The following is a 14,851-nucleotide window of genomic DNA, read 5'->3' as shown; positions in this document are numbered from 1 at the left end:
TGGGCACCTAGTACCCTACTCAAGTTGACACATGAAATTATCTGTCACAGGTGTGCTTCACGTAAAGTAGAAGTGAGTGAGGGTGAGTTGCTGAACAAGAGGAAGTGTAAGATCTTCAAGGAGCTCATACCCCATGAAGTTTATGATACAGTGGGAAGGAGGAAATTTAGCTAATAACACTAGTCTGTGTCTACTTAAAATGACAAGTTGATGGGTTTCATACTAGGCTTTCTTTAAATATTAAGATTTATTTTTATTTTATGTATATGGATGTTTGGCCTGAATGTATGTTTGTGGACCATGTGCATGCTGTGCCAGAAGAGATCAGAAGAAGGTGTTGGATCACCTGGAACTGAAATTACAGATGGTTGCAAGCTGCCTGCCATGTGGGTGTTGGGAACCGAACCTGGGTTTTCTGTAAGATCAGCCTGTTCTCAGCCACAGGGCCATCTCTCCAGCTTCTCATATTAGGCTTTCAAAGAAAAAAGAAATGACTGTAGGAAGAAGGGATAGGGACCTTAAAGGATGATGAGTTTGCAGAGGACGGGCACCGTGGTGGCAACCGGGAAATGATAGGTAAGTAACTACATGGTAGGCAGAGGCTGTTAGGTATGCTTATGCAGGCTTTTCACTGTACAAGTAAGTGGTGACTGGAATATAGCCTCCCACTCTGCTTTCCAAGCCAAGTGCCCCAGTACAGAAGTGTATCCTATACAAGCACCCATAGAAATGGGTGCCTTTGCCTAATTCACCTAGCCAGGCCCAAGTTTGAAATGGAGTGGTTGTGCGTCATTGTGGAGCACATTTGTGTCTAGATTGCTGTTGAAGGATAGAAATGTGACTGACAGTGGCAATGACTGTTGGCATTATTTGTGACCCTCCATAGGAGGTAAACCTGGAGCTTTCTCAATGCCAACAGCCCTGTTTATCTTACATGAAATACATCCCTATCTTTTGAAAATTATATTTGCCTGATCTTTTCCCAAAGCAAACTTGATAACGGGCCTACTTTTCTTCAATATCAAAGCAGCCTGATTTAATTATATAAGCCAGTCATGGAAAGAGAATCTGTCCCATGACTCCAAAGCATTCTGTTCTGTAGCTCCACTATAATTACAAACAAATGTATCCAATCTTCCCATCACGTGTTCTCCTGAGTTATAGAATTTTTCCCCTAATTTTGATAATCTTGTTATCTTGTAATACTGCATCATTTAATTATTCCCCAAAATAGATGTCTTTAGAAAATCTGCAGAAAAAACTGATTTGTTTGCAGCTGAAGTCACAACTGGGTGCTGACTTGGAAATTCATTATTTTCAGAGTTTCGGGGTTGCTGTTTTTCTAAAGGGGTCTCATCTGCCAGCTCAGGCTTGAAGCTCTTTTGAAGAGCACTTGAAGGAATTTAATAAACGCAGGGGAAAAAGGCCTAAGTGTGTACCCTCAGTGGTCTTTAAGCTCAGGACTCTGTCAGCTTGGGCCTGGTTGCCCTCTCTGGTATTAATATCCAGATATTGAGCTGCAGTCAATTCAATAGCCTTGTAAACATTTCCTGAGTGTCTGCTTTATGCCAAGCAGTAGGACAGGCATTGGGGATACAAAAATGAGTAGTGCACAGCCTGTTGGACAGAGATGTCCAACCTCTAAACATGATCATCAAAAGAGCATTGAACTTTGGTAGCATGTGACACCCACTAACTTCTAATTTTAAGCAAGTCAGTGAATTCATTTGAGACTTGTTTCCCTATAAAATCAGTAACATTGGGGTGGCTTTGCCATAGGAGGCACTAACTGTGAGGGTGAATTTAGGTTGTGGGGGGTGATCTAGCATCCAGTGCTCTTTTCCCCTCCTCCACACTCAGACTTTCAATTTGAGGAAAGATTGCTACTGTAGTCTCCTAAAACCAGAGCTGCTGCATTGGGTTCTGTTTTTCTCTTTACCATTTCCACCTTTATAGTGTTGTTGGTGTGGACTACAAGACACGACACACTGCATCACTAAGTACTGCAGCTTGCACAGCATGGAGTGGGGCAGCCCTCTGTGCGGACTTCCTAGCACCCTTGCTGCTGGTGACATTTTCCTTCTCATTTCTCTCAGTCTTTGTGTTATTGCTGTGATACCTCTCAGGACTATCTTGAGGGAATAGTTTTCTGCCATTTGGGCTTCTATACCAGGTTGTGGTTGAACAATGGTTAATAACATTCTGAGGTTTATTTCCCCCAAATGTGTTTTCTTACACTTAGTCACATTAAAACTCCTCTGCCACTTTTCTGCCCACGTGCACATCTTCGTTCAGTTTACCCCTAATCAGCTTGGCATTTTAATCCCTGGAAATGCTGAATGCCATCTGCAAACTTGGCAGTTTCCCCGTGCACTCTCTTCCAAGTCATTTATATGAATGTTGACTAAGCTGTCATGCCACTCGCTCTATCTAAACATCTCCTTCCTTGCAGGGTGTTTGATCCAATGACTCAATCACAGAATTAATGATACAAAACTAACTCCTGAACACTGCAATTACCCAGGCCTGTGCCAGTGTCTTCCTGTTCTTAATTCCTTATTCTTAACCCAAATGCCCACAACAGGAATTTTCCCATGCACTGAAAGAAATTCATTAGATTCAAATTCAAGTTTGAGTTAATAATCTCTTCACTAACGTAAGGTCCTTCCTATGTTAAGACTCTTTTGTGGTCTCTGATCCAGGACGTCTACAGTGGAGTTCAGTGTCTCTTTCATGACATTAAGTCCTGGTTTTCAGTGCCATGTCATACCCTAGGTTCCTTGGCCTTAAACAAGTGACTAAGTTGTGAGGTGAGTGCTGTGCAATAACTGTGGGTTTGTTGAGGTCACAAGAACAGCACATTCTGAGGTCTGGCGTAGCACAAGCTCCCAGATGCCCTTGAGCCCTGATTCAATCCCTTCAGTCTCAAAGTAGTTTCTCAGATCTCGGACTCACCTGACCATGTCCACCTCACCAGGAAAGTCATTGCCATTACCCTAGACTAGCAAATCCATGAAAACAGAGGGTCGATTAGAGGTTCCCAGGACACAAGGAGCAGAGGGATGGTTTCTGGTTGAGATGATGAAAAGTTGTGAAAATATATAGTGGTCCATTTACACAGCACAGTGAGTGTAATTAATACTATTAAACTGTGTGGTTAACATGGCAAGTTCATGTATATTATTATATAGTAAAATTAAGTCATTTACCAGTTAAAGGTAATACTGAAAAATGGGCAGGAGAAATGAGTTTTGGGATTTTCTTTGAAATACTCAAGCAAAGCCAGATGTGGTGGTGCACACTGTTAATCCTAGTACCCAGTAGGTGGAGGCAAGAGGATCAAGAGTTCAAGGCCAGCCTGAGCTATCTAAGACACTGTCTACAAAAAAGCAAACAAACAACCTTAAACCACAGTCCTAGCAGCAAAAAATGTGAAGTTCTGGCAAATAGTGTTGAGTTCTGAGCTAAAGTTTTCCACGGGGGGGGGGGTGGTGGTGGGAATCTATACTTTTTAAGAGGCTGAAGAAATGGCTCAGTGACTAAGAGCACTGACTGCTCTTGCAGAGTGTGAAACTTTGGTTCCCAGCACCCACATCAGGCTGTTCAAACTGCCTGTAACTCCAGCTCCAGGGGAATCCACTCTTTCTCTGTCCTACTCTTTTCACACACACACACACACACACACACACACCCCTTGAGTCTTGGCTAGCCCTTAAGTCTCACACACTCAGCCTAACGTATGAAGGTCCATTTCTCTGCTAAGCCAGAGTGAGCTGGCCCCTGCAGTCCCCAGAGCCTTCCTCCAGCCTCTAGGCCTTTGCCATGCATTTCAGGTTGTGTCTTCCTTATGTGGTAAGTTTACTGTCAGGCTCTGTGCAGCCTTTCTCTCCTTCTCTAATGAAGGAACTGGAATTGCCTTTTCATTTGAGTCCCCATGGTGCCTGTTTATGCTCCTGTGGCTTACCTCCTGTACCACCATTTCATAGAGCTGTCTCTGTCTTCTCACCTGTGAGAGGCTGAGAAAACTTTCTGAGCTATATGAACCTTTTGTTTTTATGTAGTTGTGATTGTGTGTTTTAAATGTTAAATATGTGTAAAGAGAAGATTGAAAAGTAGAGATGTGATTGTTAGTTATAAATTTTAAGATCTGTAAGGAACCTTATCAATCACTTATGGATGTTGGTCTTCTGTAGACATTTTTGTCAGTCTGGCAACTGCTAATATCCCAGCACTCCCTCCCTCCCTTCCACTAGCTACTCAGTCAATTCTTGCTGAATTTACTGACATACTACAGTGTGTGTGTGTGTGTGTGTGTGTGTGTGTGTGTGTGTGTGATTTCTCTAGTGTGGGATCTCTGCAGATGTGTGTGTTTTAGAAGAAAAATTAAACTTTGAGATGGCTTGGTGGATAAAGGTGCTTGCTATCAAACTTGATGACATAAGTTGGATCCCCAGAACTCACAAGGTAGAAGGACAGAACTTACTACACGGGTGCACCTCTGACCTACTCATACAGGCTGTGAACAACCCCAGCCTCACGGTAAATACAATTTAAAAAAGAAAGAAAGATTTTAAACAACAAAATGCCAATGCTGTTGTTTTGTTGTGCTAAGGATAGAACCCAGGGTCTCGACCATGCTGGACAGCATTCCACCCCCAAGCTCTCAAGGCTCACCCCACCACTGGGAGGGATTGGGGAAGGTAGTCATTGTAGTGTTCTCCAAGTAACAAGCTAAACGTGCAAGACACATCTGTCCAGTAGGTGGCAGCAGGAGCCCACCAACTCAGGGGAACAGGCACAAACTCAGAGGAACAGGCTGACTTAGTTTTACCTTTCGTGTGTGTGTGTGTGTGTGTGTGTGTGTGTGTGTGTGTGTGTGTGTGTGTGTGTAGAAATCCTGTATTTCCAGTTTTTCAAACACTTTGAGGGCTTGAGGTGCTTGTTCAAAAGGACAAGGCTTAGGTTAGAGTCACTGAGAGCAGAAACAAGTACTTTGTTAGAGATACATTTCTAGACCAGTGCTAGGTATCTACTAGATTTCCAGGGCTCTAAGAAAGTCTTTTCTGTGCCCCCTGGAGCCTACAGATGGCGCACTAGCAATTATTCTCAGTTTAAAGCTTGGTCCTTGTGCAAATGTCAGTCATCTGGGGAGGATTTACATTAGGCTGCTTCCCAGCCCCTATCTGCTACTCTAGATGGGGTGTGAAGGCATGTTTTCTTATGTGGAAGGGTAGGGACAAAAGAATATGATAGTCTGAACTGGCACATGTGAGGAGAGACATGTAGGCCTGCAGAGTCAGGCAGGGTCCTCTCAGCCCTGAGGATGCCTTCCGGTTTTCTCTGTCGGCCCTCTACAAACGATCATTCCTAACATCTCCATGAGCCTACTAAGTGCAGAGATCAATGAGGGATTTGGACATTTAAGATGTGATTAGTCGGTTGGTGGTGGCTCACGCCTTTAATCCCAGTACTCTGGAGGCAGAGCCAGGGGGATCTCTGTGAGTTCAAGGCCAGCCTGGTCTACAGAGCGAGATCTAGGACAGGCACCAAAACTAGATAGAGAAGCCCTGTCTCAGAGAAAAAAAAAAGATGTGATTATAATTGTACAAGTCTAAGTTCAGAACATGTAATCACACAACAGAACATAATAAATATTTTAAATCTAAAAGATTCTAGAGAATCCAGGATTTATACAGGGGATGGTCTGAAGTAATGGGGTGTGGCATTCAATTATTAGAAGAGTGACTTTGAAAGGTGGTATTGCATGCAACAGCTATGAGCCAAGTGTCATGAGCAGACCACACATATGGTAAAAGTCTGTAAGATGAGCAAATTACATTGGCTACATTTATAGAAAACTGTATTTGCTGTGTTTTCTAACAGTAATTCACATTTCCACAATATTTCAGAGTGTCCAAAACACTTCCATTTGATTGCATTCCCTTTTCAAATTTTATTTTAATGAGTATATATTAATTATATGTAATAATGGGTTTTGTTATGAAACTTTCACACATGTATATGTGTTCTGACCATACTCACACACACCCATTGACTTTTTTCATTTCACTTCCACACCCACAATTCCCTTCATAGCATCTGCAGGTCAGATATTATTAAATATGATAAAATACATAAAACATTTAGTGTTTGGTTCTCAGAAAGTCTTTACTGCTATTTATTGGATTTGTCCTTAGCTCCTCCACCCACATTTGTTTTGTTTTCTTTTGTTTTGAGATCAAGTCTTAATATGTTGCCCAGGTTGGTCTCAGACTTCTGGGCTCAAGCCATCTTCCCACCCATCATGCACCACTAGAGATATTCTTTTCCTTGAATAACAAGAGTTATATCTTGTTAATGCCTCTGCTCATTTTAGCAGTAAGGGGAGATGGTTCATTACCTGACTGGTCCGCTAAGGAAGCTGCAAGCCGTTAGACTCACGCGGATCCTCAGCTGCTAGGCTTATTAAGAAATGTTACAATAGGGGGAAATTGACAATGCAGGCACCACAGATATTTTTAGACCATGCTGCAAGGATGTGCATCTTGGGTTCTGTTTAGATTGAGCACAGGGGATAAATCTGGATTATTTTAGAAGATCACCAATCAGAAAGTCCATGCTAAGTACTTACACTGTTGCCATCTTACGCAAGGGGCAGTATGGGGAAACCAAGGCAGGTGAAATACGTTTCCCAAACTTTCAAACAGGAGCGTGCATGATATAATCTTTTCCTTGGGTGGGAAGCAGTTTGACAGTTCTGCAAGAACTGTAGCTGTGTCTATTTCTTGCATCAGGAATTCTATAAAAATCATTTACCTTATGTCTGTTTATTAAAATGTAAACCGTGTAGCAGCAGCTAAGCAAAGACAAGCGCTCTGCTGTGTTCTTAAAAGCCTCTCACTGAGACACACAATGTTTTTTTTTTTTTTTTTTTTTGTTTTGTTTTTCGAGACAGGGTTTCTCTGTGTAGCTTTGCGCCTTTCCTGGAACTCGCTTTGGAGACCAGGCTGGCCCTCGAACTCACAGAGATCTGCCTGCCTCTGCCTCCTGAGTGCTGGGATTAAAGGCGTGCGCCAGCACTGCCTGGCTTGTTTGTTGGTTGGTTGGTTGGTTTTGTTTTTCTGGAGCTGAGGACCGAACCCAGGGCTTTGCGCTTGCTAGGCAAACGCTCTACCACTGAGCTACATCCCCAACCCCTGAGACACACAATCTTGAGTGAGAGAAAATCAAGGCTCAAAAAAGTTTCTGTAGCAAGATGCTGTATGTGTGTTTAGAACATACACTCATGTCTACACTCCTAACCCACCAGAAGGGCATGCTGGGAATGTTAATGGGATTGTATGTGATAAGAGATGAATTGAAATATGGAGCATTTACGTTTTTTATCCTTTTTATGTTCTTTTGAGTATGGACTGATTAAATGGTTTAGCCATATAAACAACTTTGTTATTATTTGTTTAAATGTAGGATCCTCCCCACAGGTCACACAGTCAGGAAAGGATACAGCCAGCACCCACACCCCAGACAGAGGCTGCAGAGCCTGTCTTCTGGATCTCAGCACACTGCTCCCTGCTACTACCCTCTTAAGCTCAGGGGTGTCAGTCATTTGCTAGCAAGTTATGGAACTTATTCCATGAAGGTTTTTTTTTCTTTTCCTAAAAAACACAATCAGAATTCCAAGGGCCGGTTGTTTCATGAATGTGTTTATCTTCTAGAAGAGGACTCTGTGCCTCATCTGCTGCCATCTTGGCTTTTTTATGATGATGGTACCATGGCTTAGCCAAGAGAAGTCAGTGACCCTGGGCCAGGAAACACAAACTATGATTTCCAACAGGACAAATTATCTTAAGGAAAAGGTATTAGGATAGCTCGCAGCATTGGGGTGGGGGAAAGTCATGGAAACAGTTCCATTAGCCAATTTGGTCAATGGGCAGGTGCAGGAAGTGGCAGATGAAGCCAGCCAAGACCTATAAATATACCCCAGTATCACAGTTCAAAACCCACAAAATAAACGAGCGAGTTAGAAAACTTGGCAGCTGGTGAGCATCTAGATGCAAGCTCCGAGTTCTCAGCTTAACTCCTGATGTTTTCTGTGAGTCTGCATGCTGTTGCACTGTTTGGAGTTTCCGTTCCCCCCCCCCCCCCCCGCAGTCCAGTGGACAGCAAGCATTCTCTCTTGGCTCCTTCACAGAGCTGTGAGAAACTAGTATGTCAAAGAACATACTTTGAAAATGCTCATCTTCATACAGAATGAAAGGCTGTTGTTGAGATCTCTGAGGCTAACCTTACAGAAAAGCTGTGTCACAAAGGCAGAGAGAAGCATCAAGAAAGCATTTCGCATAGCTTTTCTTTGGTCCTATGCCTACATTGCTATCTTGTAGGTCATTCACTCTAGCTCTCCCTTGTTATAATCATGAGCAGAAGACCGAGAGTCCGCTATCTGCCGAGCAGTGACGGTACCATGTACAGACAGAAATGTCAAGAGAGTAGCATGTACCACAGGGCCCCTGCTGAGGGGCTTGCTAGGCTGTGAATGTTGATCAGGAGCGGGCTGATGTGAAACTTAGGAAGAAATTAGGGCAGAGGTGGGGGGTTGGACTTCAGTGATCCAGCTCCAGGATGGCCCAGTGCCTCAGAGGAGCAATTTCAGGGTGGCCAGGGACTTGGATAGCACAAATGACAACTTCCTAGAACGGTCTGTTCCAGAATCCATAGAGGGAAAGGAAATAGCCTGGCCTCATCCTGAGTAAGCTGACAGGAACCAGGATAGGAAGTATTTGTAGCAGGGCAAGTACTCATGGCATCATTAAGTCTCTTTTGAGTGGAAGAAGAAAAATGGGGGAAAATGCGCACAGCACATGTGGTAAGTCAGTTTCCACAGTGTGGGAGAGTGGGAAGAACAGGTCAGTAGAGGGAAATGGCGCCGTGTGGCATGGGAGTTCTGCACGCAACATCATTTGTGGCTGCGTCACTAACTTGCCAAATGACCTTGGAAATGTCATTTGCTTCCTGTATATGTTGAATTCCTTTTTTTCAAAGAATTTTCTCCCTATCTGGTCAGTCATTATGAAAACTAAACAAAATATTCTTAGAAGCAACTAGCATACAGCTATTAGAACACAGTGGCAAATAAAATCCTGGTTTATTCCTTTATTTTGAGAAGAGATTTAGAAAACCTCCAATGAAATAAGCCAGTTGAAAATGTAGAGCCCTGAAAAAAGCAAGCATGATTTAGCCTAGGAGGCACAGGTAACTAGGCCCTTTTTTTTACAAGCAGAGAACAAAGCCTAAACGAGCAGAGAAGAAAACCCCTCCAGACGGAAGGACAATTAGAGGCCAGGAAAGAAGGGAGGTAAATATGTGCAGGAACGCGGTCTCCTCACACAGGCCCGATGCCTTTAATGCGTCTGGGTGGAGCTCCTCTCAACCCTGGTAGATGGGGAAGACACTGAGCGGCGTGACTCAGCTGCACTCATTTCCCTGAGTGTCTGTGAGACAAGACAGGTCTCATGCTCAGCGGCAGTTGCTTGCCTCTGTTGTCGGCTCTCCTGGTGTGTAGGAAGAAACCAAGAGCTAATGGTGATTTCTTTTCCTTTTTGAGTTTTGATTCCAGCTTTTCATTATCATTATTGAAAAGATTCATCTCTCATACAGTACATCCTGACCACATTTCCCCTCCCCCACTCTCTCTCTAGCTACCCCTCCCCACCTCCCCTCTCCCCCAGACCCACCCCCTCCGTCTCCCACCGAAAAGAGCGGGCTTCCGAGAGACAATCACCAAATACAGCACAACAAGACACACTAAGACAAGGCGAAAGCCCTCATATGGAAGCTGGGCAGGGCAGCCCACCAGGAGGGAGGGTCCCAAGAGCGGCAAGGAGTCAGAGACTCACCCACTCCCACAGTTAGGAGTCCCACAAAAACACCAAGCTAACAGCCTCAACAGGTATGCAGAGGGCCTGGCGCAGGCCCTGTGCTTGCTGCTGCAGTCTCTGTGAGCCCATATGAGCCGTGCTTAGTTGATTCAGTGGGCCATGTTCTCCTGGTGTCCTCCATCCCTCTGACTCCTACAATCCTTCTGCCGCCTTTTCCAAGTGATTTCCTGAGCTCCGAGGGGAGGGAGCCAATGGAGACCTCCAGTTTAGACTCTCATTCCGCAAGTCTGACTGTGGGTCTCTGCATCCACTCTCCTCTACTGCCAGAGGAAGACTCTTTGACGACAACTGGACAGGGCACTGATCTATGAATATAGCAGGATACTATTAGGAATCATTTCATTGATTTTTTTTTTCTAGACCTACCATGTTTGGTTCTACCCTGGGTCTCTGGGTTATCCAGTCTCCAGTTCCTGGCTATTCAGTCAGTGTCAGAGATGGGCTCCCTCTTGTGGATTGAGCCTCAAGTTAAATCAGACATTGGCAATGCCACCATTCCCCCAGCACATCTTGCAGGTAGGGCAGACTGTAGGTCGAAGGTTTTGTGGCTGGTTTGGTGTCCACATTCTCTTTCAGCAGCCTGCACAGTGCCTTCCTACACAAAAGAGACCAGAACATAGGGGTGAAGACTCCATGGAGACACCAGCTCAACCTCTCCACATTTAATGATCTGTGTGGACGATGTCCTCTGCAATGCCCACCCCACCCGTCAGTTTGCAGAGAGCAATCCTCTGTCCTAGCATCAGCCTGGATTGTTTGGGGATCTCCATGGGACCCCTCTAGCCAACAACTCAATCAAATGCAACTCAGTCCAATAGCGATTTCTTTAAATCCTGAAAGTCCACGGGTGGATGACAGTTATGCATGGAGTGAAACACAGGGTTAGAAGATAAGGAAACCTCAGAGGTGTGGAAGATTGACCTAGTCTTTACCAAGAACAACACAGAAAATCTGTTTCTAGATGGTGTGTGTGTGTGTGTGTGTGTGTGTGTGAGAGAGAGAGAGAGAGAGAGAGAGAGAGAGAGAGAGAGAGAGAGAGAGAGAGAGAGAGAGAGAGATACAGGGGATTAAATCATAAAAGGTGAAAAGTGAAAGGGTACTGTAGACTATTTTGCAGGTGGGTAAATTGAGGCTAAAAGAAAGGACTTGCTTGAGACTTTATGGCAGTCTAGCAGCAAATGAAGAGCCAAACCCAGATCTCCTGACTCTCAGTCTGGGGTTCATCTGCTATAGACCTCTTCTTGGGGAGAATACATGTCTGAGTTCAAACACTCCCACAAAACTGATTTGTGTGCCCTCCTCTCTTTCTCTAGGGCCAAGTGCTTTCGGGGCAAAAAAATCCTTGGAGATTATGACATCAAGGTGGAACAGGTAATCAGCATGAAGCCTCGCATGCCCTCTGCCATCCCAGAGTGACCATCTAGTCCTGGCCAGTGGAGTGCAGTGGAGGAGTGCAGTGTCCTCACTGGACTCCCGACCCTGCATCTCCTGTCCTCGGGGCTTTTCCTTAACTCAGCAGTGCAGAAACAATGTGGTTCTCCGTGGTCTCCTGCAGTGCAGGGCTCCCAAACTGAGGAAGCCTTAGAGGAGGAGTGCCTTTCCCGGGATGCTGGCCACACCTCCATGCTGTCGGTGGTAGTGTAATTCTGGGTGGGCACATGTCTTCTGTTCATTGTCCGCCTACTCTGACCCTGAGGCTCTACTTCAGAGGGCACCTAGAAAAGAACATCCCTTGTTTCTACAGGGAACTTGAAAGGCTGTTTTGTTTGTTTGTTTTACCTTCCTCTGCCTCTTATTCCATGGTAATAGAAAATTAGGACCTTTGCAGGGAGGAGATGCCCTGTTTAAATAGCATATTTTCTATGTAATAACAGAAATTATTCCTTATTCATATGTTAGGATTTACAGAATATTATGGTATTTTCCTACCTATCATTACATTAATTAATTAACTAATTAATTAATTAATTTTGCAAAATGATCTTGCTAAGTGGCCCTGGCTGGCCTGGAACTTGATATGTAGACTTACAGAGATCAGCTTACCTCTGCCTCCAGAGTACAAGGATTAAAGGGATATACCACCATGCCCAGTTTATATGTCATTCTTAGAACAACTTGTTAGATATTCTGGTTTGATTCAAAAAAACAAAAACAAAAAACCCTACCTACCCCTGTGTTGGAGACAGAGGAAACAGAAAGCCAGGCAGGACAGGTACCTTGCTTGACATGCTGTGTCAGGGGTAGGGGAGAAGGAAACCCAGTAGCCTAACCCAGAACCCAGTGCTTTCCTGCAGAGATTGAGAAAGGAGATGCTTGTCCTGGTCACATTCTGCCTCTGTAGAGAGGCTCAGAGGATGCTGAGCTGGGAGTCAGGAAACACAGCAGTAGGTTTCATTTGTCCAGAAAAGTTACCTTACTCGGACAGTTTTCTCCTTGGGTAGATGGGCATAGTGATCTCTACCACCTGGCTGGAAGGGTTTCCTAGAGTACCAAGTGAAATCTAATGGATGTGAAAATACATCAAAACTAAATAAATGCTTGGTGTGGTGGAGGCTGCTGTGTGGAGGACTGAGACTCACTGCTCTTCTGTTACTCTCCAGGCGGAATTTTCAGAGCTTAACCTGGTGGCCCATGCGGACGGAACCTATGCCGTGGACATGCAGGTGCTCCGGAATGGCACAAAAGTTGTCCGGTAAGGGCCTTTCTGTTCTTGGGGTTGCCGTCACCTCTGACTTGGTGGGGTGGTTTCAAAGTCAACTTGAGGGGTCCCACTGGGTGACACATGCAAGTGCTAGAGAAGGCAGCTCTTAGTCCTTAAGTTTCACAGACTCTCTTAGAGGTAACCAATCCTGTTGGGACTTCTGCCTACCCTCCAGTCAGCATGGGTTGTGCTCTTATCTCCCCAAATAGTTCCCCTGGAAAACTGGGTTCCATTGTTTTTTTTTTTAAACATCTGGCTGTCCTGTTTATGCTGATTTGCTTATGTTCACTCAGAGTTGGCAGCAAAGCCTTGTGTTGAATGTGTGTTCTTTTGTGCTCATCCCTGTATCCTCTCTTTATTCCTCATTCCCAACAACTCGTATGTCTGACAGGAAAATCTAGTATTGGAATAGACATTATAGGTGGAAGAAAATGACCAGGCACTGAGCATTTTCATGCCAGGTGGTATCCTGGGCACCTTAGGTGGTAGTTTCAAAGTCTGGGATGTTGATGTCTACATAGCAATTCCTTTAGAATTCCAGGTATGAGAAATGGTTTCCATTCTTCCCAGGAACTTAATGTTGCTTTGGGTTTCCAGAAATAACTCTTGTTCCAGGAGGGGTCCGAGACCTACATCACTCTCTTCCTCACCTCAGTCACAGGACCCTGACCCCTAGCAGTATAATGTCCAACAGGATCTGGGTCAGTGACAGGAAAGGCGGGACTGGGTATATCTGGGACCTAACATCAGGAAAGTGGGCTTGCTCTTTCTGGAATCTGAAGAAAAACATCGGAAAAGCAGATGCCAACTCAGGTGTGAAGTGAGCTTAGGTAGGTCCTAGAGCAGGACAGACAGGCTTCTCCACGCATGGGTCAAGTGTGTCATGGAGATGCACACATAGGCAGGCAGTGGCAGAAGGTCCAGCAGCAGGGCTCCAGGGCAGGTGCCAACGAGGAAACATGGATATAAGGTTAGGATTTGATATCAGGGATACAGCTGATGGGCTTCAGTGCCCACCAGCAAAAGCCTAATTGGGGGTACCTGGACTACACATCAGGTCCCTGAACGCAGGACAAAGGTCAGAGTACCCTAAGCAGACGTTATACCCTCTTGGCAATAAGTGTTTGGGTGACTGAGGAAAGCTCCTTTAGCCTCACCACTAGAGCTGATCTCTGAGCTGGGTTGGGCTGGATCTGTAGGTGGGGGTTGGACGGGTGCCTGGGCAGAGGACCAGGTAGGTCATTGTACATGGTGTCAAGTGCTGAGCCGCAGAGCCTTGGGGGCAGATGCTGCCACAAACTGCCTCTCTGGGAAGGTCTCTGAAGCTAGGGCATGAAGACAGGCGATAGTCCTCTAAAGCAGCTATGGCTAGGAGCTTTGCTGGCTAGAGGTGACACCAGGAGAGCTTTCCTATGCATGGGAACATTCCGTACTCAGTACTTCCTGCAGCCCCGTTGCTCAACCTCAGTTCTGCAAAATATATTTGCACCCCTCCCTAGCGTCCGTTTTGGAAGAAAACCACTGGGAAGTTTGGCATCTGCCCTCAGCCAGCCTAGCTCCTTGCTCTCCTAGGGCCTGATGAGGACATTGCCTATTTTAAGGAGCAGCTATAAGGGATTAAACAGTAAGTACATTAAGATCAGAGATCTGGTAGTAGTGTGGTCTTCCAGGACCCGATTTGAGCACCAACTCTGGAAGCACAGGAGCTTCAGGCTTTCATACCACCCTGTGAGGACAGAGAAAAATCCCTTTCACTTAAGGTGTGGGGCTCTAAAGGTGTCTCTTCCCATCTCAAGTATTTGTTTGCTGGAAAGAGACAGCTTTTAGTCCAAAGGAATGGGACAGATTCAGAAACACAGTTCTCAGATCTCCCTTGGAAAGTGTCATGATACTTTATCATCCCATCCAGAAAGGAGTAATAACACAAGGTCATGGACAGGGTGGTCCTTGACATCTCTTCTGTCTTAGGCTTTGGAAACGGGTTACTTGAGGTGCTAGTTAATGGAAACTTGCCTCTGCATTCTTACCACAGGTCCTTCCGACCAGACTTTGTGCTCATCCGACAGCATGCATTTGGCATGGCGGAGAATGAGGACTTCCGCCACCTGGTCATCGGCATGCAGTACGCAGGCCTCCCCAGCATCAACTCACTGGAGTCCATTTACAACTTCTGTGACAAGCCGTGGGTGGTAAGGCACCTTTCCCCCAGAGTACT

At 45.2% G+C, this 14,851-nt stretch overlaps 1 protein-coding gene across 2 annotated transcripts in view; it reads left to right on the top strand.

Annotated features, from left to right (window-relative positions):
- Syn2 (synapsin II) overlaps window positions 1-14,851 on the top strand; it is a 145,075-nt gene that overhangs the window by 85,805 nt on the left and 44,419 nt on the right. For both annotated transcript variants that reach the window (XM_028863978.2, XM_037204255.1), the window contains exons 2-4: window positions 11,249-11,306; window positions 12,536-12,627; window positions 14,669-14,825. In XM_028863978.2, coding sequence (XP_028719811.1) covers window positions 11,249-11,306; window positions 12,536-12,627; window positions 14,669-14,825 — 307 coding nt within the window. The remainder of the gene's footprint in view (window positions 1-11,248; window positions 11,307-12,535; window positions 12,628-14,668; window positions 14,826-14,851) is intronic.

This window comes from Peromyscus leucopus, chromosome 3, assembly GCF_004664715.2.
Source record: "Peromyscus leucopus breed LL Stock chromosome 3, UCI_PerLeu_2.1, whole genome shotgun sequence".
Classification (NCBI taxonomy): Eukaryota; Metazoa; Chordata; class Mammalia; order Rodentia; family Cricetidae; genus Peromyscus; species Peromyscus leucopus.
This window is presented reverse-complemented; position numbering and strand designations above follow the sequence as displayed.